The sequence below is a fragment of the Egretta garzetta genome, unplaced genomic scaffold (genome assembly GCF_000687185.1).
Source record: "Egretta garzetta isolate BGI_Z169 unplaced genomic scaffold, ASM68718v1 scaffold508, whole genome shotgun sequence".
NCBI lineage: Eukaryota > Metazoa > Chordata > Aves > Pelecaniformes > Ardeidae > Egretta > Egretta garzetta.
In genome coordinates, this window is record NW_009260609.1 from 1,255,371 (window position 1) to 1,278,776 (window position 23,406).

The following is a 23,406-nucleotide window of genomic DNA, read 5'->3' on the forward strand; positions in this document are numbered from 1 at the left end:
AATCTGATCCACTGTTGTCTGGGGGAAGCAAAAGAAATTAGTATTTTTTTTAACCCATGCTAGCCCTAATTTGAAATATTTACTGCCTTGTTGGTTTTTTTGGTTAGATTTTTTTTTCTCGTTAATTTAGCTGGAAACAGGATTCCTAAAATGTTCAAATCCGAACATGAATGCCTGATTCTCCTCTTCAAACCAGCTTTTGCAAGGCTTAGATCCAGAACAAGGTGCACCCTGTGCCCTGTGAAGATTATTTCACATTTACTCATCTCCTTGTTGGTAAAAATTTTTCATCATTCTTGTAATAAGACCAGAGCACCATTTCTTTACTCTCCACATAAAAGCACTGTGCTCCACGGAAGGTCCTCTTCAGCTTGCAAATGATGATCATGGCAGCAGGGGGAATCAGGTCAGCTGGATCTTTCTCACCATCCTGTCCTTCCTCAGGGACCCTCTGTCCTCAGTTTTTAACATTTTTTTTTTCCACCTGGTACTCCAGATTAATTTTTTTTTCTCTTTTTTAACACTTGATAGTTTAGCATCGTAACTGTCTGAAAATACATACGATTTAGTTGACGAGTATACACTTCTAATGTTTGAACTAAAAAATCTAAAACAGTTTTTGACAGAAATTCTAAGAAGCCTCATTTCAGAAAAGGAGCACTCCAGCAGGTGAATAGCAAATTCTGCAAACGCATTTCAGTGCAGCCCTTAACACCTGGCATCTGCCTCTGTTGGCTGGCTGCTCCAGGAAAGGAGACTTCAAATTTGTTTTTAACAGGTGTAAATAATAGTCACAAGGAAGTAAGTTTTATGATACAGAGAAGAGTCCAAAACAACTTTTACTGTGTGTTCTAATTTGACTGCTTTGGTGCCTTTTGCGACTGCTGCAGTATGTCAAAAAAGCAAAGGTGGTGCCAATTCAGATCAGGCACACGCAGTTCTGAGTTTTTATGAAATCTTTTGCCGACCAGTTCTTCCTCATGTCTTCTTCAAACCTGGTTCTCTCAGTTGTTCAGAAGCTTAGAAGTCCCTATTTCACTACTGCCATGCAGAAAAGAAATGCAAGAAAAATATTAAAAGTCAAGAAGCCCACACTCCAGTACTGTATTTGCTAGCATGATGCGGTCCCTCCCACCTCACTGTGGTGTGGTTTTCCTCTAAATACCCAACCTTCAGTTATATTCAGAGCACCCACCACAGTCAGGAACTCCTTTTAAAAGCCATTCAGTTCATTTCATTCAACACCTACCCCACCAAAACACAACCTTAAGTGAGTCTTGTTTCAGAAACATTTGTTTCTTTCTCCTTTGCCTTCCATTTTCAAAACAGCTAAAGATTTGCTGAAGAAAAACTTCGCTTCCCAAGCCTCCCCGAAGTTATTTTTGATACTGTATGTGTTACTTTCCAGCAGTGGTTTATGGCTTGGCTTAGAGGATGCTCAAAAAATTTCCTGAGTATTATTTCCCCTCAGCCTGGACTTCTCATAGCTTGGTACACCCCCACCCTGGAATACTTCTTACTGCTTCACATTTACCTCTGTTTATTTTTTTTCCCTTGCCTAACTCAGAGGTAACTGTTATATATTTACTTAACCCCCATCCCCAAATTCTTTTTTTAGGTTAAATGCAGATAATTGATAGAAATATTTACAATTCCTCTAAGTCTCTTTTGACCAAACTAATTTATGACAAATATGAGCAGCTTTGTATCTGATACAAACAGTCAAGAAATTGGAAACATGTGGATATAACTTTTAAAGACAATCCTCGGCTTTTTTTCTTGGTACACTGACTTCATTCTCTGGATATGTAAATCACATTGTACAAAGTATACGATTGTCCAGCTTCTGGCTAATTTACACTTGACGTTTCTACGCACGCTGTGGCAGCCCTGGACCAAGTGGCTGTGTCTCCACTGCAGAGCAGTTAAGGCTTCAAGGCTGCATGTGAAGCCAGGTTTATCAGCTGTCTGCATTACTTACCTGCTAGAGCATCCTCAAGGCCAGCTCAGGGCTGAATTTACTGGCACACCTTTGAGAGGAAAGCCTTGAGAATGGTGCTGGACACTTCAGTGCGCATTATAGGACGCCCCGTGTGACACGTGGCCAGGCCCTCACAGCATATACCAGGCCCAGAATTGTCTGTATATTACATCTGCCCTCTGTGCCATGTCGCATACTTGATGGTGGGCAAAAAAGCAATCTGGGACTAATGGCTTTTGTTTCATGCCAAGAGGGCGATGTGAACATGGGGAAGGAGGTCTTGGGCAAACGGCTAGCTTCTAAGCACTGCTGCTTCTGGCAGCAAGTCCATGTGTCTGTCTAATACATTCATTGAATCTTGGAGGGGAATTCATTGGACTGATGCTGTTATCCCGAAGTAGCTCTTATTTGACTAGCTCAAAGGTCAGGAAATACCTTTTTTGTTTTGTAAACTAACAAAGGAGAAAAAAAGGTATTCTGACTACAGTATGCATGTGAACATTATTTTTCTCCAGGCAACACCAGTGTTTAATGTTGCTGTTTATTAAGATGCGAGCCTGCATTTTACAGTCAAAGATCTCTGTTATTTGCAGATCACACACACTCACGCGGCATGACTGAGCCTCTTTACACCACCACCCTCAAATACACCAACTGTGCTGTGTGGGACCACCTCTGAGTGTGGGAAGGTGGGTTGCCCCTGAATATTAAATTACATTTTTCCGCTGAGACTGCAAAAATACTGTTAATCAGTGCCAACTGTGGTGGTGTGGTGTACATACAGAACTGTGAACACCAGAGAACTGCTGGCATTGGTAATAGCTTTTAGCCCACAGTATGTTAGATCAGAGGTAAAACGCTGTGCCCTCCTCCCAGACTCTAAAATCCTCTAGCTACCCTAAAAAAATAAGTTGTTTTAGGAATGCACAGCTGCAAGAGGATTTGCTTCACTCTTCACACAGTAAACTCTGCTCAACTGTAGAAACGTTTGAGCTTTTAAAATAGAAATATGCACGTTTGCAGTTAGCCACCAGATGGAGCTCATACCTCCCCATCACACAAATCCATGAACATCTGCAAAGTTAAAGCACTTCATAGATGTTACAAAGGATGCACTTTCTTCCACTTCATAAAAGTCAGAGGAAGTCTGTGATTAGCTGGATGTTTACAAATAAAAGGAGGATCTGGAGATGGATCAAATGATAACTCCCCAGATTTGGCATGATATCAGGTTCCTGTACTAATAGCATCTGCATGGGTTTGACTGTTAGATTAAGTGGTTGATCTTGGCGTATCTCATCATGTATTAATAATGTGTTTTTAATGCTTAGCGCGTTTATTAGAAGTCTGAAGATACAGCCAGCAAAGGACCTGAAAAAACAAAAAAAAAAATAACAGCCCCCAGCTAACAAGATCTTCCAGTCTCCATTTAAAAGAGAAGCGCTTGCTGGGTTCTCCCTCACCCTGCTTTCTGCAACATCAAGGGAATCAAGAAGCAGAGATAAGCACTGTTCCAAAATCTGAAGGGTGTAGTACTTCAGGCTTAGTAAACAGGAGCAGTAGCGCTCGAAGCCTGTTCACTAATGATCTAAGTAGCCTGGATGGTCCCATCATACCATACATGCTTTTTACTGAGAAGTCTATAGTTCATCCAGGATCTCAGTGACTTTGGCACAGCCCCAATGACTGGGGAGAAAAGCAGATCTGAGATAAAAGATTGTGGTGTGTGAAATACACAGAGTTGATGTATGTGTTTTAAGGGACATCTTTGTTTTGAATCTGTGTAACAAACCAACATAGCTTGTGAGGTCTGGAAGGCCACAGACTACTCCTACTTTCATAGTAGTGCTCTGTTTGAAGCTAGTATTTCTATTTGGGGTCTAAGCCACACTGAACTTGATCAAATAAACATTCTCCAAAGGAGACTGCCTTTCAACTCTTTAACTCTTTGCACAGCAAACTAAAGCCAAAAGACCTGTAACGATTACCCTAAGATTTCCTGTGTCTTAATTGACTTATTTTTCAGTTTTTAAGTTACTGTTCATCAGGACCTCTGTTTTTTCTGGCAGAACTGACCATGTTAGCAACAGCCAGTAAAACCTAAGTGAAACACAACCCCGTCTGAAAGCAGACTAGGTGGGGCTAATCCTCATAGTTCCAGGCATGCAGACTGTGCCAGTGTCATGTTTTACAGCATATGTAAGTCTACATAAATTATATTTAATCTACCTGATAGCAATGCAGCTCAGAGAGCTGAGCTCTCTCCTGGGCTGTGGGACGTACCAAGACAATTTCTTCATCGGTTCAAAGGGATCCTACCCTGTATTTCCTCCTTCTACAATACTCCTGAAGGAGCGATATTCTAGATTTCATCTCTTAAAATGCTTCCACTTCATATAAATAATAACCAATGGCTAGAAACCAGAACCTCAGTGGTTTGGTAGTTGGGATTCTCTACCAGTAGGGACCAGTAGGAACCCCATAGGCAGGAAGGAAACAGAGGCACCATCTTTAGCATCCTGAATAAATGCTCTAACGAGGACTTGTCCAAAAGGAAGGAGCGTAACCGACACCAGAAGTCTGGTGTATCTATTGCCAAAACCAAAAGTAATCTATGGTATTCAGCAAACTCTATTTTTAGCCAGAGTATCTGCATTCCCACAAACTTTCATGGTCCTGGGGCTTTTGCCATGGAGAGGACATTATATTATTTCTCCCATTCGTTTTCTGGGGAGTCAGAAACAGAAGTCCCTCTGGTGACCAACCCCAGTGTAGTGGGATGGCTACCTAAAAAAGGAGAGAATAGGTATTACTGAGTTGTGTAGGTTCAATGGAACGTGTGAGAACTATTAAAAAAAAGTCAAGTTCTTAGCCCTAGTCATTGCTTTAGAACAGGAAGAAAGCACATCTTCCCATTTCAAAAACCAGCAAATAGAACAGCCAAAAGGATGATTTTTTTGAAATAGCAACCTTGTCATCAGGGGAGATGGGGAGAAGAGATGGGGAAAGGCCGATCTTTGCATCTTTCATGTTGGCAACACTGCTGCTTGACAATTGCCTTGACAATTGCCGACACCGGTGATGCATTGCCTGAAAGACAAATTGAGAAACCAAGGATCTGCAGACAGTCCTGATTTCCAGTGGATTTCCCACACTCCACACAGCTTCCAGGATTTGGAGGCCTTTAAGGAATGCACTCTTCTCATTCCCTGTCAGGAGTCTTGGGATGTCTACAGAACCACAAGACATACTTATCTGAGATCATCTCTTATTTGCAACCAAAGAAAAAGCACACCCCAAAATCTCACTGATGCAAATCACAGTTGAGTTTGAGTAAAAACAGTAGCAGCATCAGGACTTCGTCAGAGAGGGAAGTTCTTGTACAGCTCTGAAAGGGCTAAGTTTTATTTTTTCTTCCGTAGGAAACGCTAGGTGCAGCATTGCTTTTGTGGTTGTAGCTACAGGAAGATTTACTCCTGTTTTAGTACGCCAGAAGGCACAGAAAAGGATTAAACCTTTCAGTTTAATTGCAAGAGAATCAAAGATACCGACCACTTCTGAAATTCTAGGTTCCTGGTGTGCTAGCTAAGCAAAACAGACAGTCAAAATCTGGCCTTGGACTATCTGCTGATTTCTCATCTCATAATCTTGTTATGTTCCCTTGAATACATTAATACAAAACTTAAAAAACATATTTTCAACTACTTTTATATAGGGAATGTGCACAAATTATGAAAACAGTTTCTTTAAAAGCATGGTGCATAATATTGTTTTCCTATGACTTAAATTAAAAAAAAAAAATCCTACAAAACATTTAAGGGCAAAAATGACCCAAAGAAAGATCCGATAGCATTTCTCTTGTAAAGCTGGCACTGCTCATTCAAGTACATGAAGAGGAACATGGGCCGTTTGTTTCAGGGCTGAGTATTTATAGACCTGATGAACTGACTCCTGAGTCATGAGCTCTGCTGCCCTGTAACAAATTAACATTTGTCTTTCGGCATGAAAAAATGACGATTAATTCCAAATTGTAGAATTGACTGTAAAACTGGCAGAAGACACTTAATTTATAAAATGTATCCTGGTTTTTGGCATCTCCCCCCTTCAAAATCTCAGCCTACTAACACCTCTCAAGAATACACTGCACAGCAATATTTTAGGAGTTTTTTTGGGAAGTTGGAAGAAAACAGAGAGAACTGGTTTATAGCCGAGGACTACAGAAATGTCAGCTTTTAAAAACATGTTCCTAATTTCTAGCCTTCAGCAGACTTTATAAAGTCAAATGAGTCATGCTTCATCTTGTAGGTCTTTAAGTCTGTGACAAGCATCAAACCAACTGGGAATTAGGGAAGTCAGAATATTTGATTTTTAACCCTTTCAGATTAGGAAGCACTTAAAAGTCAGAAGCAGGCACGCAGGGATAGTAACAGATACTGCCAGCACCTCCTTAACTTATGCAAAGAATCACCCTGAGCTTTCAATACTAGACCCAAACCAAGATGAGTGTCTCCCCTTATCGCGACACCCAGAAAAGCACATGCGATGAGCGGCGAGGGGCACGGGGCAGGAGGAGAGCAGGGGCCCAGCCGCCGAGCGCGTGGGCAGCACGGCTGCGCCTGGGCCGGCGGTTGGAGGGCACGAAGCCCAGAGGAAGGTGGGAGCTGTTCCTGGTGTTCGGCCGGACAAGGGGCCCAGCTCACTCCTGGCCTCGGGCCAGGCCAACCACGCAAACCCAGTGACGTGGAGCTCAAAACACACTCTGTTTCGAGAAAGACTAAGAAAGCTCCAGATCATATCTGAGGGGTGAGCTGAACGCAGGAAGGTTTCCAGTTCTCATGGAAGAGGGCAGATAGCATAGATGTGTCTCATCCGTATGTAAGGCTAGGCTGCCTTTTTTCCTTATCGGGAAATAGGAGATGAAGAATTCAGCTTCCACAGGGATACTTGGGGGAGACAGAGACCGAGTTAAGCTTGGGATGTGCTTTGCGTTGTGGCACAGCTCGTTTAAGCAAACGAGCCCGCTCCCAGCCACTCGTTTCTCCCCTCGTGCCACCCCTTCTATTGTGCTAGCACAAGGTCTGACACAGAGCTGGAGAGGGAAGCACAGCAGGGAACTGGTCCAGCCAAAAAATAGCCCCATGGGAAATAAAAAAAAGCCCGTTGTTTGATCCAGTTCATTGTGAAGCTACACAAATACGTGCTTTTTGACAATGGGGAGGGTGGCACAAATGGGATACGAGAGCTGAAATTAGGCGGGGAGGAGGAAGGGGCTGCCAGGGCTCAAGGTGGCACTGCCTTCAGGAGCAAACTGAGGTCCTCGCCAGCAGCTCAGACACTCCTGACGGTTTAGCACTGGTGTGTTCAACTACAATAATGTAGTCAAAGTATTCACTTTTATAACAGTGAATTGTTAATATATTCTCTGGGGGCAGTACATTTTCTGTGTTCTGCTTTGAATAAAAAAATACGCTGAATTGTATTTTCTCCCTTAACTGAAAATATTAAATAGAGAAGTCCCCTAATAAAAGCAAAAATTCTTAGAATTCTGTGATACTCTAATCTACTCAAATCAAGATTTCTCCACAGACCTGTTGGCTACAAATATCGTTATACACAAATGTAAATACTCTTTGAATTAACAAGTTGCCAGTAAGCATTTAGAAGTATATAAATTTTAACATTTGAAACATCTCCTCTGAGACTGGAAAAGAAGCTCAACAGCTTTTGTGATATTTTAAAGCTCATTCCAGATCTGCATGAATTCCCTCATAACTTCCAGTAAATCCTGAAAGCTAAGAGCTAGGCTTGCTACTTATGAATTATTTTCAGGGTCGCAGCCCACACCACTGCCAAAATGTGGAAAAAAACAGAACAGAGAGAGGTCCTCCAAAAGTAAGAATAGCAAATCACTTTAAGTCAGAGCATCCAGCAAGTCTTTTTCTTTCTGGCTACGCCTTGTGCAATGCGATACACTTACACCTCCACTCTCAAAGATCCTTAAGTGCCTTTACACTCCAACAGTCCACGTAGCGCAGTAAGGAGATGCAAAGGAACTATGTTATGATGACTGAGAAGTATGAATTTGTTAGAGGAAACAGAAATCTAAATGAAGTACTTTTGCTTTCCCTTCACTGTCTTTCGAATAACAGCAAGACTTCTAGGATATCATAAAACTGCAATTGTTTTGATTTTTTTGCCAGGTCTACTTTTGTTCTGTCTCCACAGTAAGAAACTGTATCATGGTAGGAGCGCCGAAGCACCATCATTTCACTCTCCTGCAGATGTTTCCCATTCTGGGGAGAACACCCCTGTCCCCAGGCTGCCTCCACACCCACCCCTTCTCCCCGTTCACAGCAGCCACATTCCTCCCGTCACTCCAGGCCTTCTCTTCAATAGTCCCATGCTGTTCCCCTGCATGCTTTTACACACCACCATAAACACTCTCCCCCTCTGCTTGCAAGCCAGGCTGTCTTGTTTATGCCTTAGTACCTTTGATTTGTTCTCCTATGCTCCCCTTGATCACTTTTCAGGCTACTTCAGTCATTCTGGTTTTCTCTGCCTACATACAAGTAGATCCACTCTTCAGCTCCCCTGCAGTGCAATTCATGCTCTTTTTGAGCCTTAGTCTGGACATTCATACACGTACACTCCAAGGCACTGGGTTTTGTTTCCCAAGAACAGGAAAAAACATTCATTCAAGTTCAGCTGGAAAGGTTTAACAAACTTTCCTTTGAAAGGCTACTACAACACAGCTTATAATTGAAAAAGAAAGGTATTCCAAGGTGTTTATATTTATATAGTACACATAAATACCATCATTCCCAGTTCCTCTATTTAACTCCTGTAGTTGGCAGGTCTGCTTACACTAGGAAGTAACTTTTTTTGTGAGATGTTTTTGGGTCAAGTTCAGACCAATACATTGTAAACAAGGGCTCCTGACCCTGAGCAGGAGTCTCCATAAATCACCCTTAGCCCTTCACTGTATTCAGGAACGATCTCTTAGTTCACAGAGGTCACCTCCTCCTTTTCAACAAGGTCTTTAATCTAGGCTTTGCCGTGCCACTGCAGTCCCTCCAGCCCGGCGGCTGGCTGTGCTTGGTACTCAATCTGCACTCCGAGTTTGTGCTGGGGCGAGCTAATCACCCAGGCCGACGGCCCTGCCAGCCCAGCCGAGTCATTCTCACTCCGGTCTCACAGGCGTCTACAGGACGTTTTATCCACCCCTCCAGCCGCCCCCTCCACGCCACCTGCGGGACTTGCTTCCCACTGGGCAGCTCTAATCCTACCCCCCCACTCCCTCCCACTCAGGATCTCCTCTCCCACTCAGCCTTCCCGCTCTCCCAGCACCACAAGACTCTTCCGCCAACTCCCCCAGTGCCCTCCAGTCCTTCCTCACTTCCCCTGGCTGCTTTTCCCAGTCCAGCCACAGCCGATGGCGTAAGGGATAACCTGCATGTCAGAGAATTGCTGTGTGCAGTGCTATTAACCCCCCCAACTCCTCCACTACAGCACTTGACTAACATCGCTACAATGATCGTTAATAGTTAAATATTTTGTCTTTTGAAGAGTCTTACAATCACCTTAGCACTGATTCCAGTGCCAGAAAGTGTTAAAATACCCATCCCGCTTATTCTTTGAACTCTTGCACCATGAGCTTCAGCCTGGGTTGGGCTGGGGAATGTGGAATAAATCCTAAGGAGGAGGAAGCTCTGAATTAACTGAAATGCTGGAGCGCATTCATGTCCATGGTTTTTTTGGCCCCAGTGTTATTCAGGACTTGGTTGGCTTCAGCATCATACAAGAAAACATAGGAGTGAGCAGTTATGGCAAAACGCTAAGGGCCCGACCCGCACCCGAAGCAGTCAGTGCCCGGGGAGCCGGCCGCTGCTCGGGACTGAGGGCTGGTGGCGGGGTCCTTCGCCATCACTGCAGAAACGCACACGTCTACCAACCAAGAGAAATCAATGCCTCGACATAAGGCAGCTCATACTAATTTAAATAGTTATAGTGGAGCTTCTGAACTGCACTAATTTCTCTAAATAGTCTAACATTAAAGCTCGATACCCTTCGTAATCCCCAGGAAGCAACAAGGGATCAAAACACAGCTCCGAGAGCGACAAGCACATGAAAGCCCTGGACTAGACCCTCAGCTCCTGGCTCCTCAGCCCCACCACTGGTGTGCAAGGTGACAGAACAGAATATTTCAGATGGAAGGGACCTACACCAATCACCCCATCCAGCTGCCTTTACTGCTGATCTAAATGGCTCTCCTCCCTCCACGGCTCAGTGGGAACAGCACGGCAACCCACTTCGATAAAGTGAGATCCGCTGGAGAAAGTACTGCTAGGTTTTGGGGTTTAATTGTTTTCTCCACCATTACATACTAGGATCCTTTCCTCCCCCCCCTTAGAAGTCACGCACTTAACAAACGATTGCACAGCTGGCGCCGAAGAGCCAAAGCCAGTCGTTCTCTCAAAGGCCAAACTGCCTCACTGAATTGATGTCAGCTTAGTAGGATTTTTAAATTCAATTAAATTAAGAGACAAGCTACGCAGATTAGGGCTATACTAGAATCAGAAAGGAATCTTAAAAGGCATAAAATGTCTTTACATTTATTAAGCAAACTCTGCAGTCTTTTCTTATTATATTCTTGTTGAAAAACAGAACATTCAGAAAGTAGCATGAAAACAAGAAACAAAAAAACTAAGGTTGACATGAGCCGCACTCCCCCGTCCCCTCCCCGCCCCAGCAATGGGACTATCTTCACACCCGATCCCACTTTTAGCTTCCCAACGCAAGCAGCAAGGCACCATTTACAGCTAGGCTGAGAAATGCAGTCTTCAATGCACATCGCCAGTCTGCATTGCTAACAATCCACCACAGCCACTCTTCCCTTGTCCATTAGAGCAAGCAGGTTATATATACCCACGGAGGTACAGACAGAAAACGAAAAGGCCAAGGTCAGTTGTACAGTTCTGCTAGGACTTCAAGTCTGGGAAACGACCACTCTGCTGGGAACTCCTCGGTCATCCCGACAGTCATTAACTCCCTTTCCCTTTGCGCACACCGGTCCGAGTCTGCAAGGTTTAACTGAGCCTACGTGCTCTCACCCCTGGGATGCATGTTCCAACAAAGCCAAGAAGCAGAGGAGCAGGACAGCCAGCTCTGCCCTTATGGCAGAGTCAGAGAGCAAAGGATTATTTCTTGGCATTGGGTTGGTTTGGGGTTTTTTTTTTTTTTTCATTTTGAAAATTAATTTGGGGATTATGAACAATTATGCTTTTCCACGTTAATCGCTGTGATCTAAAATTTGCACATGAAGAAACAACACATGGAAATATTAAAGCACTCGTCTTACGGACATGGATCCGAGAACTGTTTAATAGCAGTCAGTGAAGGGGTAACATTGTGCTTTTAATCTACAGTTTAAAAATAATGATTTGTATATCTACTTAGTAAAACAATAAAATTAAGAACAGAAACTGATATTAGGAAACAGTGAAAATGTAATAATTAAACACATGATGCTTTTCAAAGCTATATACTTAATGAGCCTAAATAGACACCTATGGTTAGGAGGGTCTTAAAAAAAAATAATAAAAAAAAGAGACTTATTTTCAATTTTTTTTTTTTTTTTGTTTTTTTTTCAATTTTTGTCTACTATACTGTATGCCTTGCTTTGGTGTTCTCTCTGCTGCCAGCTTAACGCTTTAACAGTATGTTTACGCTTATGTTCTTTTCAAATGCTTGGCATTATAGTGAGATCTCATATCTTTCCTCAAATTAAATTTTGCTCCACATACTCCACATGTATACAGATGAACATCCATGTGCTGCTCCAGTTGCTCATTATTTGGGAATATCTGAAAGCAGACCTGGCATATAGTCTCTCCAGCTGATAAGTGAGATATCATATGCCGTACATGGTCATGTTTTCGGAAGTTTCCTTGATCACAAATGGAACAGACATACCTGGCCATGCCTTTGTGCATATCATTGTGGAGCCGCAACTGGCGCTCTCTTAAGAACTGCTTCCCACATGTCTGACAAACAAACTGTTTTTCCTTGGTATGAACGGTATAGTGTTCCCGCAAGTGGCAACGCTGATAAAATCCTTTCCCACAAAGATTGCAGAAATGCTTACGTCTGTGATCCCTCTCGTTCTCTTCCATCATGGAGTTCTTGAACAGATCTTGCTCCAGGCAGTTTGACATATGTTCAACCACTAGGTTTTCAGTTTCAAAACGCTGACCGCAATTAGGGCATCGGAAAGGACAGGCAGAATGCTTGTATAACTGTTTTTTCTGAAGGCTGTTCATTTGGAAATGACTGTCCCTGATGTCCTCTAGCATCTCTGCAAACATCATGTCCCTTATTTCTGACTGCTCCTCGGGGTTTTCTTCTAAGTCCATTTTCTCTTCAGAATTCCTGATGCCGTTCATGGTCAGATCCTGGGGCTCTCCACAGGTCTGCGCATGGTCCTGTAGCTGCTTGCCTTTGACCAGGATTTGACCACACTTGCCACAAGCACATATATTTTCTATGTGTTTGGATAAATAATGAGAGGACAAATCTTCCTCGGTGATTGTTAGCCCACAAAGTTCGCAGGGAGCGTTCTCCACATCTTCCTGCACTGAAGGAGCCTTCCTGCTAAGGTGCCGCGGACTTTTCAAACACTTTCTTTCATCCTCGTCCATGGATAAACGGGGTTTTAAAGTCTTCCGAGCGTTTCTCTTCTCTCTGATCTCTTCCTCAACGTAGTATCTGTAAAGCGGCTCCTCCTGTTCATCATCGAGGTCGTCATTGTCGGAAGACTCGTTGCAGTCTTTATCTGTCACCTTAATAATATTAAAATCCTTCAGCTCGTCTACAGGATTGTCCTCTGGTTCCATCTTGATGATAATCCTCTTCCTCTCAGAGGCTCTACTTCCTTCCTCACCTGATGTCTCGGAGGCAACCGTGCTGCTTTTTCTGCTTGTGATGTTTGACACGGGAGACGAAGAATCGTCAGCAGCTTGGCTCGAGTCCCCCTTGTATTTTTCTGTCTGTGTGGAGATTATTTTAGAAGCAGAGTCTTTTTCGTTAAAGTCTATTTTTTCAGCACTGTAGTACCGGGCGCTTTGGTAAGAATGCCTGTTGGTGCACGTTAACACGTGCTCATCCAGTAGCTTTTCACAGCTAAAACTAAACCCGCAGCTGTCGCAGGTGAAGCTTCTTCCGAAACGGCGCGAGTGGGACACGCGCTCTTTCGTGTGAGAGAACTTGGACGTGGTGCTTTTTTTGCAGACATCAAACAGTTGTTCGGGGAAGCTACTTAGCTGCAAAGCTTCTTCATCGGGCTCTTTGTTATGGGATGTATTTACTGTTGAACTTGGCGGCTCCATGCCCCACCTGTTTGCTTCGCTGCCATTTCGAGCAAGCGTGTCTTCATACATTCGCACGCCAAATATCATTTTACTATTCTGGGTGCTAGAAGCAGAAGATGAACATTTTAAACCAGACGAGTCTGTATCCTGTATATCTTCTAGACATTCAGGTACGTTATATAGCTGTAAATAGTTCATGGCCACTTTGAACTGCTCAAAATTTGCAGGGGCTGTCATAATTTTTCCTAAATACATGAACTGTAAAATAAGATCAAAGCATTCAGCGCTAATCTTCATGTTGCTTAGATTCAGCTGGGCTGTAGTGTGTTGATGGTTCATAAAAAACATCCTAAAATAGGAGCTGCACGCAGCAAGAACTGCTTTATGTGCTTGAAAATAAATATCATCGATAGCGATACAGCAGTCGCACAGAAAGCCCCACTCTCTTTGGTTGTTTAGCTGCTGAAGGACATAGTTGCTGTGGCTGGTTCTTGCCATCTTGTACTTCAATTACAGCCCTGCATAAAGAAGAAGACATCTGTTATATCATGAGCACAAAAAGCAAAACGTACTTAAACGTAGGGAGGAACTGCCATCTTTTTCTTCTCTAGATCTTCCTATCCTCACACTTTGTTTGCGGTACAGCTTCCCGGCTGGAGATCTGTGCTGGTAACTACTACGAACATCGATGCCAGTGAAAACATCCATAATTCCGTGTTCTCACCACTCAACTTACAAGACTAGTAAACTAATAAACATCACCACCACAGACGTCAATCAGAGCAATGCTGCTAGAATACAAATTAGCAAGTATACCTCCGAGTCCTACAGCCAAGATTTTCAGAGATGAATTCTGAATGCGGAACTTCAAAAAACATCACAGGGTAAACTGCTGTAAGTCGGCGCCAGGACAACACCTATACAAGGTAAGAAACCACTCTTCAGTCTCAACTTGCCTTTTTCACCTGTCGATCCAATGGGGGTGTGATGCAACGCATACTGGAAACCAGGCCAGGCTCAAACTGGTCTTTCCCTCCCCGTTAGAGGAAACTAAGAAGATGCATCAGTGGCGCATCCACACAAGCTGCATCCAGGTACTTTTTGCTCTTTGGGGGCAGCTCCGGGACAGTCTCAACCTTTTTCTGCAAGGCGCCTTGCCAAGCAGGGACTGCACACTCCAGATGCATGCTCAGGAGCAGAGAGCAGCCGGGCTGCGATGGCATGTCCCATGCACGAGCCCGCTGCAGATGGTGACCAGGCTAGCAGCGCGGCAGCCGCGCGGACTGCAGAGGGGCAGGAAGTGGTGCACGCCGTGCCTCCAACTGCGCGCAAAACCACTCGCTCAGAGCGCCGGCGTATAAAACCAAAACATGTAAACAGGAGACTGGACAAAGAAAAACTCAGCAATGGAGAACTGTGAAGGACAGCAAGCCAGAGGCAGAGCCACAGTGAAACGAAGCCTCGACAAAGACTACAGGGAAAGGTCTGTGAGCGCTGAAAGTTGCTGTAAGGGAAAGGACTAATCTGTCCTCAAGAGAAAAGAGGAAGAAAACGTAACGGTTTATGTTAACAAAAACACCCAGAAAAATGTACTGTACACAGGAGGTGTGCATTTGATTTACAGAAGAGAAACTTAACCAAGTATGGCCAGCTCCAACATCTAGTCACTACTCGGTTTGGAAAACCTTTACTGATATACATCATCTGTACTAACTGCACAGGGCGGGGGGTGAGAAACCAAAAGAAGCCTGAAGAACGCCCTGATTCAAATGAAAAACCTAAAGCAATAAATGAGCATGTTCAACATTTTGAAAAGTTATTGCAAACAATACAAATAACTAAAAGAGTTGTACAAATAAAGTACAGGCTAGCGAGCAGCATATATTGTATGAAATTTTATGACTCAATCAAATGCATAGACTGATTTGCAATCATCCTTTCAGCTGTCCAAAATTTAAACAAAATACACACAAAATGCTCCCTATTTTTTCTTAGTCCCCTGACAGCTTACATCTCCTAGAGGCTGGGAAATGGGTGGAGAAATTAAACTCCACAATTAGCATTGAATTCCCAAGTCGTAGGCGTTGCCTGGCTTGTTAAGTAGCAAACCTAACGTTAAGTCACCGTTTTTCATTCCACGAAGGATTGCCATGGAAGAAACGCGTTCAAGCTCTCAAGACGAGAACATGCTCACCGTACCCAGCCATATTCCCTACTGCCAATTCATACAGCAGTACTTATGGACCACCACCAGCACAAGACCTGGTCTGGCAGCACAAACCTCGAGTACACTGACGATAAGGATCTGAATGGCAGCTGCTCCTCTCCTCTCAAGACAACCCCCCAAACCCAAAACTCAAGGCAAGCACCCTACCATAATAATTCTCTGACCAGTTTGGCCCAGTGATGCCCACTGCAGAAATACAATTCGTTGCATGAAATGAATTTAATGGCTTTCTTACTAACTCACAGAAGGGTGGCTTAGTAGGAGAATCTCTGAAACAACTTCATGTCTTTTCTGCAGAAGACTGATTATTGTCTAAGTCACTGGCTGAGTTCAGATGTTTCTGTGCAAACCAGCAAAGCTCTCAACATCAAGTAATAATAAAAGGGCACTTCACATTCTTCCAAGTGCTAAGACGTTTGGATTTGAGGTAATTCATAGAATCATAGAATCGTCTAGATACCTAGAATTCATTAGATACCTAAACATAATTCAGGATACTGCATCAAGTATTAAGAACAGCAGCTGCATAATGACAAAGAATTGATGTCAACTTCCACATAAGAGTGAAAACCAACAAGAAAGTGAGAAGAAGCAGTCTAAGGCACCACTGGCCTCTTGGTGTGAGCTGCCATCAAGACGAGAAAAGGCTGAGGACAGCGGGTTTTAATCTCATCCTCATAAAGTGGCAAGTTGGGGGTTTTTTCAATTGAAGTTTTTTGGGGTTTTTTTTTGTACGCTAAAAGTACTCCATTGTATCTTCCAGTAGCAGCAGAGCGGGACAAGCAGCCAGAAAGCCAGTACCAAAAAAGAAGGTAGCAAACCATCTGCAAACGCCTGCAGACCAGGGCATTCCCATGCGGTGGGAACGATCTGGCAGGCGCTGGAGTGACAGCACACGAACTCATAGCTTCTAAGTTTCCTTCTTCTTTGAAAAAGGTGAAATATATTTCCCCTTTTGACAGGGGAACTCTTGCAGAGCTTTCAGCACTGTCCTGATACACAGCAATGACCCACTGGCAATTCCTACCTCCTACCACCGCTCTGGAAAGAAAACCCAGCCCGAGCATGAGGTCACCAACCAGGATGACAAGGTGCTCAGATATGTACCCGGCCTCTATTGCGGTAGTACTACACGTAGGTATTAAAATAGAGAGTGCTTGAAGTTATTTATGTTAATGAAAGTACTGGCATCCTCCCTCTGGATGCTGTATTAACCTGCTGTATGTAACTATATATTTACAGCTGCCAACACTTCCCACTACGAGAGCCTGCGTTGGGCTATTTAAAACTTTGACACATTTCAATCAGCAAAGGCAAAACTTTCCTTCTGAATCGTCTGCTTTGGACTGGAGTTTGGTTTTTTTTCCCCTCCAGGAAAAATTTCACCCAAAATGGTTCCAAAAATGAGGCTAAGAAAAAGCTTTCATATATGTAGATTATTACTTTTTCTTTTATAGATAAAAAAAGTTTCTCTTCCAAAACCTTCAAAGAGAGACTTCACATGGGAAAAAGTGCTATGTCTTGGGTATGTTGTCACAATATAAAAATCTGCCTGAATTTGGCCAAGCTATAAGCTTGAGGAGAAGATAAAAATTATCAGTGTGTTCACGCTTAAGACTTCTATTACTAAAATCTCAGGTTACAGCCCCACTGAGAACACTTCATCATCCTCCTGCAGCTCCATTGCACCGGGGGGCCTGCCTGCACCGTCCCACCTGGGGTGAAACCCCCCTTTCGCGCAGAGCTCTGCCATGGTTTTCAACCATAAGAGGGTAGATTTAGACTGGATATAAGGAAGAAAACGTTTTACGATGAGGGTGGTGAAACACTGGCCCAGGTTGCCCAGAGACGTGGTAGATACACCATCCCTGGAAACATTCAAGGTCAGGTTGGACGGGGCTCTGAGCAACCTGATCTGGTTGAAGATGTCCCTGCTGGCTGCAAGGGGTGCTGGACTGGGTGACCTCTAAAGGTTCTGTCCAACTCAACCTATTCTATGGTTCTTTGATTCTATGTGCCACCTCCACAAAGTCACAAACTGGTGGCAGGGCTTGCCGGAGATTGCTCCGCACCACGACTTGCTACTGGTTTTTAGCATCCCTCCTGGCAGCTGGATGAAAAAGTGCCCGGTTCTGGCTGAGGAGAGTCAGACCCAGGAGCGGGCTTAGGGAAAACACAGGGAGACTGGGAACTGTAAGGGAGGGAAAAACTCTGGAAATTGGGAGGGAAGAGATAGGCAGGCTGGGAGTGGAGTGCTGAGCTGAGAGGGGACTGGGATTAGGAAGCAACAATGGGAATTAAAAATGGGTGCAGTGAGGGTCTAAATGACGGAGGGAAGGTGCTTCGGCAAGGGGCTGGGAAGAGCCAAGTGGTAGGTACTAGGGCAGAAGGGGTAAAAAAAAATAGACATGCTTTTGCTGGGGAATGCGTGGAAAAAAATTATAGCATTCACCCCATCAGAGCTGGAACTGAGCCCCAAATTCCCAATTCTGCCATCCCTTTGCCATCAGCAAATATCACGGGCTTGCTGACAACTCCTTCCCATCAAGAGCAAACTCTCAGAAAATGATCATTTACCATTACTTTGTTAATTTATTTGCTAAAATGGCAGAGATCTGCATTTATCACCCATGTGGGTGGTTCAATGCTGCGAACTATTTTTGAAGTTTGCTTTGGAAAAAAAGCAGGCTTTAGAATAAAAACAGGTCCTTTCTACAGAAATCCCAAGGTTTCAAAGTTAGAATCATAGAATCATTAGGGTTGGAAAAGACCTCCAAGATCATCAAGCCCAACCACCAACCCAACACCACCATGCCTACTAAACCACGTCCCAAAGTGCCACATCTACACGTTTTTTGAACACCTCCAGGGATGGTGGCTCCACCACCTCTCTGGGCAGCCTGTTCCAATGCTTGACCACTCTTTCAGTAAAGAAATTTTTCCTAAGATCCAACCAAAACCTCCTCTGATGCAACTTGAGGCCATCTCCTCTCATCCTATCACTTGTTACTTGGGAGAAGAAACCAACACCCACCTCACTACACCCTCCTGTCAGGCAGTTGTAGAGAACAAGTTAAGCGTATACACAAGAAATGCCATAATTAATGCAGGATTAATTCAGTTGCCATTTACGTATATATTGTAGTACAGTCTTCCAGCCCTCCTCTTACCAAAGGCTCCTCTCCTTACCCAGCACATGCTCTGGATGGATCTGAACAGCAAGAACAAGATCCCTGCTCATTCGGCGCGGCATTTGGAGGATGTGAAGGGAATGAGACCGGGGAACAAAAAGGAGAATCTCACAGCAACGAACACTGCCTTGGAGAACAGCATCCCATTGCCATCACCATCAGCAGCAACTGAGGTCAATGGGAGCTATCCTCTGTACAAATTAATCACTGAGTACCTTGGAAAATTAAAGCTCTATGCAGGCAAGTTTGTCAATCAAAAATTTTTTAAATATTTCTGATCCTCTCTGACTCTTTTCTATTTCAAAAAGAGGAGAAATGCCAGCCACTTGCCCGACGGACTAGCGCACCGCCTTTGTGAAGCGCCCAAATACTGTAGTCACAAACATCACGGGGAAGTCCACGACGAACGCAAGTAACTCCATCTTCAGCAATGATCGACTCGTGCAGTAAACACGGCAACGGGCCATGCCGTAAGCAATACTGAACGATGCAGAGGTGTTCTGCAAAAATATGCTAGAAAAGCATCTGATACGAGAACGAAAAGTGAAGATACTCGAGTCAGGTAAATTCACTCTGATTTGCAAACTCCACGTCTCCATACGCGTTTTATTTTCCTAGTAAATGTTTGGGTTTACATTGCCATGCTTTGATCCGAGCTGTTTGTCTGCAACGAGATTTTTTCTTTTGAGTCACCACTCAGGTACTATTACTATGCCGATGTTGCCACGAACAAGGTAAGTTGCACTACTACGCTAAGCAAATGCATTGCTTGTAAGTCTGCTAACAAGAAAGAACAGGTATTTACTACAGCTCCGTCTTTTCTGTCATTGCCTCATGTTTAAAATTTTCTGAGATGTTTTAAAACTAAAGAAGCAAAAAAAGTCCTCAAGCAAAGAACTGGTAAAGTTCTTTTGCTAACTTCTCTGTCTTTAAAAAAGACATACCACAAGGTTCAGAATTTAGGAGCCTTTCGGCTCCTAAAATTAGTAGGTGGTTTTCAAAACCCAGCATTTCCACTGCTGAGCAGGCAAAAAGAGCGCTTACATGCTTAGTTACTGGCTGCTTTTCTTTGGAAACCAAGAGCAGGCTGGACAAAAGTATAATAAATGAGTGGAGAATTTGGTGCTAATAGAAAACGAGACTGGAAAACCACAAGAAAACAACGCCCAGTTATCCCAAGAAACAAGCGCGTGGGCAGCAGAAAGCAAATTCCCCATCGCAGTCTGACACCATATCCCACCCTGGCGTGGGTTCCCAAGAACTCTCCTCCCTAAAGAGTTATTTTGTCTCTGTGGGTCAGATCCACCAAAGAATCTGGATTCCTAAATGACAGCATCTAGATGCTCAGGAGAAAATCCTACTTGACACATCTAAATTCTCCGCGTGATGCCTGAGAAGCTTAGGCATTCGGCTAGGGCATTGACCACAGAGCTGTCGACAGGCTACAACTTTTTATCTAGACATACTCAAGAGGAAGCCACCGAGATTGCTCCAGTACTGCAGAGTCCAAGAAAGCGCCTCGGTTCACACAAATATTGCAAAAACAGCAAAGAACTTGGGGCCAGGTAACCACCACCCACCTCAACAGCAGGTACGGGTAAGATACAGTTTGCACTGCAAGCGTAGCCTTGATCATGAATTAAAACAACTATGGGAATTCCATGTACTGCCAGGGAAAACCTAATTAAGGTCCATTATTCGGGCTACGAAGGACTGAAGGTATAATTTATCCGCCTCCCAAAGCCCTTCCAATCCGCTGCCTTCAGGCGTGCTAGTTGTGAAGCCACTTCCAATGATGTAGATACTCATCTTCAGACACATCCTGATGGCTGAATCAACTCATTTTAAACAGACCCACGGCCAACATAGAGAAACAAGTTTTAGCTGACACCTGGGCTAGATCCGAACCAGGGAAAGGTAAGGAGCTCCAAAGCCCCCAACCACAAGCTGTCGGAGCCGCTCGATCCCTCCTCAGCATCCATGTCCGCGAATGAGAAACAACCATCAACGTTTAGCAAGTTACGGTTCTCAGCCCCTCAGAATTAGTTAAGGTGTGCATGGGTAAGAAACACTCCTCCAAAGACAAGGAATAAGGTGTCAGAAAAGCGTGAGTGACTAAAATTAAGAACACGGAGTTTGCACTAAGGCCCCGTCTTAACTTCAAACAACTTTAGATCAGATCTACACAGTAAAAGTACTAGAGAGAGCTTATGCAGTCTTTTAAAGTAACTTGCTAGCCACAGAGGATTACTCTAGAAAGTCACAGTTATCTTTTATCTGACAGCTTTACAGTTGTAAGAAGTTGTCAGGCAGCACGGTAATGATATGTCTAAAAGAAACAATTAGTGGGGAAAAAATTATGATACCCCGTTTACACCTTGCAGCAGAAAGATGAGCCTTTTTATCTAGGCTCTCCGAGTTACCCTAGCGTTCAGCTTCAAGAGGCGTCTTGGTGGTTTAGCCATCTCCTAGAGACCCTCAAATGAAGACACGTGTGTCTTCCAGGAAAGCATCCTCGGCTAAACACGAGTCGTACCTTGGCGTAACAACTTGCTGGACGCACAGGACTGAAGCGCAGTAACTGGACACACAGGTCAGACTGCAGATTTTGCTGACTCTTTCTGGTTTTAAATGCTTCACATTTTACTTGCTGCACGTAAAATAAAAATAAAGCTGCTAAGGTCTCCATCCAATAAAACAGGTTTAAAACAGGGGAAAAAAAAGGCAACAGCCAGCTAATTCTAGAGAGTTTTGCAATGGCACAACATGCACAAAGAAAAACTTACCAGACAAATGTGAGGATATAAATGGTCTTCATGCAAATTATGTCAGCTGTTGGGCCCACACACTGTGTCTGCAGCGGAACCCTTTGGGTGACGGTGTTGACCCTGCCCAAGCAGAGGCAGGGCAGGATAACCCAAATGCTGGGGAACCACCGGCCAAACTGAAAAAAAGCACATGGGGTTTCTCACGCTACGTGCGTGTGAGGTCCGGAAGGACTCTAGCGAGAGGTCCAGCTGTAATAACTAAGAGAAAGGGCACTGGGATTCTTATCAGGAAACTTTCATTATCTCAATTCTGAGCAGCTATTTTGTTTCCATACAGCAGGTAAGTAACTCCTAAGGCTTTGTCCATCCTGGACTTTCAGGGCTCTCCACTGTCAGCAACAATGGAAATCTGTGAAAGAAGCAATTAACCTCACCCGCTCAAGCAAGAAAGCATCTACAAACCCAAATCGCTGGTTGATACCAGCGCTCTCAACGTCATTGCTGCAAATTCCTCTGCCAGTGACAACACGGCACGAAGCCTCAGCAAAGCAGAGCTGAAGCATCTGTTAAGCCTGTGATCTTATTCCACGCAAAACTTTCCGGCTACCAGGAAGAAGGGGCTTCTGTTACTTCTCCAAGCTTCCTACGCAGCACCAACCCACGTCTTCATTACCTCCATCCTCCCGCAGCCACCCCTCATCCACTCCAGCCCCCGACCCGGCGCCTGCTGGCTCCCTGCTACCTCTAACAGCGGCGGAGTGCAACTAATACGACTCGTTACTCCTCAGGTTTTCTGGCCAGTCATCCAAAAATCTTTCCACAATCTTGTCAACTCGCTACGCTGCTGCCTAGGAAAATCTCTGCCAGCGCTGCAACCATTCGCGTTTGGCCGGTTTTCCCCACGGCCATATGGTCTCGACGCCTCTCCCCCGCTCGCCATGAAAGCTTAAGTTGTAATTCGGTAAAAACGAGAAGCCCGCATCCCCCCTGCTCACGGCTGCTGTGTGGGTTTTTCCAAGAGCTGTAATGAGGAATGTTAAACAAACACCTTTAATTAAAGGAATGTTTGTTTAATGTAATTAAATGCCGAAGGAACACCACACTGTTGCAGCCCTGGAGAGTTCTGCAGTATGTGCTGTACCTTGCACTACTCTAGTGCAAGGGAAATAATGCAAGCAAATGACATAATCTGGCAGTAAATACCCCAATATTAAACAGCATCCAAGCCATGCTATCCGTTCACCAATGCCTACGTGTCAGGAGGAACCGGCACTCGTCTGTCGGCCCACAAACAGGCCAAACTTGAGAATCTGAGTTACAAAAAAATCCTCAAAGAACAGAAAGGAGTAAAACCCCAGCCCCAAACCCACAGCGTTTCCAGTCCCCTTTCCTCCACTCTTTTTACTACCTTTCTATCCGAGAAGAAAAGAGGAGTCCTTTGAGGAACGAGACTTTCGACACCGCTCCCGGAGCAACACAGGGCTTGTTTTTATGTGACAAAACTATTCCCCGTCCTTTCCAGCCGCCTCCGAGGCGATCCTGTGCACTGCCAGCCCCGAGTGAAACCCAAGTCCCCCGCCTGGCAGGGTGGAGCATTCCCTCCAGGCTGCAGCTCGGTTTTTCGCTAAACTACTGCAACTCGCTCGAAGTTTTGAGGTTTGATTTAAAAAAGCAACACAGGGCTTGTTTTTATGTGACAAAACTATTCCCCGTCCTTTCCAGCCGCCTCCGAGGCGATCCTGTGCACTGCCAGCCCCGAGTGAAACCCAAGTCCCCCGCCTGGCAGGGTGGAGCATTCCCTCCAGGCTGCAGCTCGGTTTTTCGCTAAACTACTGCAACTCGCTCGAAGTTTTGAGGTTTGATTTAAAAAAAA

The 23,406-nt window shown here is 44.4% G+C and overlaps 1 protein-coding gene across 5 annotated transcripts; it reads right to left on the reverse strand.

The window, feature by feature from the left end:
* Nucleotides 1-23,120, reverse strand: ZBTB1 (zinc finger and BTB domain containing 1). Of its 5 annotated transcripts, none has more exons than XM_009644857.2 (4): nucleotides 21,552-21,606; nucleotides 21,302-21,415; nucleotides 12,126-13,865; nucleotides 1-1,041 (listed from the first exon to the last, which is right to left on the reverse strand). In XM_009644857.2, exons 3-4 carry the CDS (start codon nucleotides 13,843-13,845, stop codon nucleotides 1,031-1,033), a joined length of 1,731 nt encoding a protein of 576 aa, XP_009643152.1. In that variant the 5' UTR covers nucleotides 13,846-13,865; nucleotides 21,302-21,415; nucleotides 21,552-21,606; the 3' UTR covers nucleotides 1-1,030. The 5 variants fall into 5 exon arrangements, with proteins under 5 accessions (XP_009643152.1, XP_009643151.1, XP_035756287.1 ...); XM_009644856.2 differs by having other exon boundaries at nucleotides 11,954-13,865; XM_035900394.1 differs by lacking the exon at nucleotides 1-1,041 and having other exon boundaries at nucleotides 9,214-13,865.
* Nucleotides 23,121-23,406: the final 286 nt, after the last annotated feature.

Coding starts and splice junctions, on each gene's coding strand:
- ZBTB1 (XM_035900396.1), bottom strand. CDS start 13,845: ATGGCAAGAACCAGCCACAGCAACTATGTCCTTCAGCAGCTAAACAAC.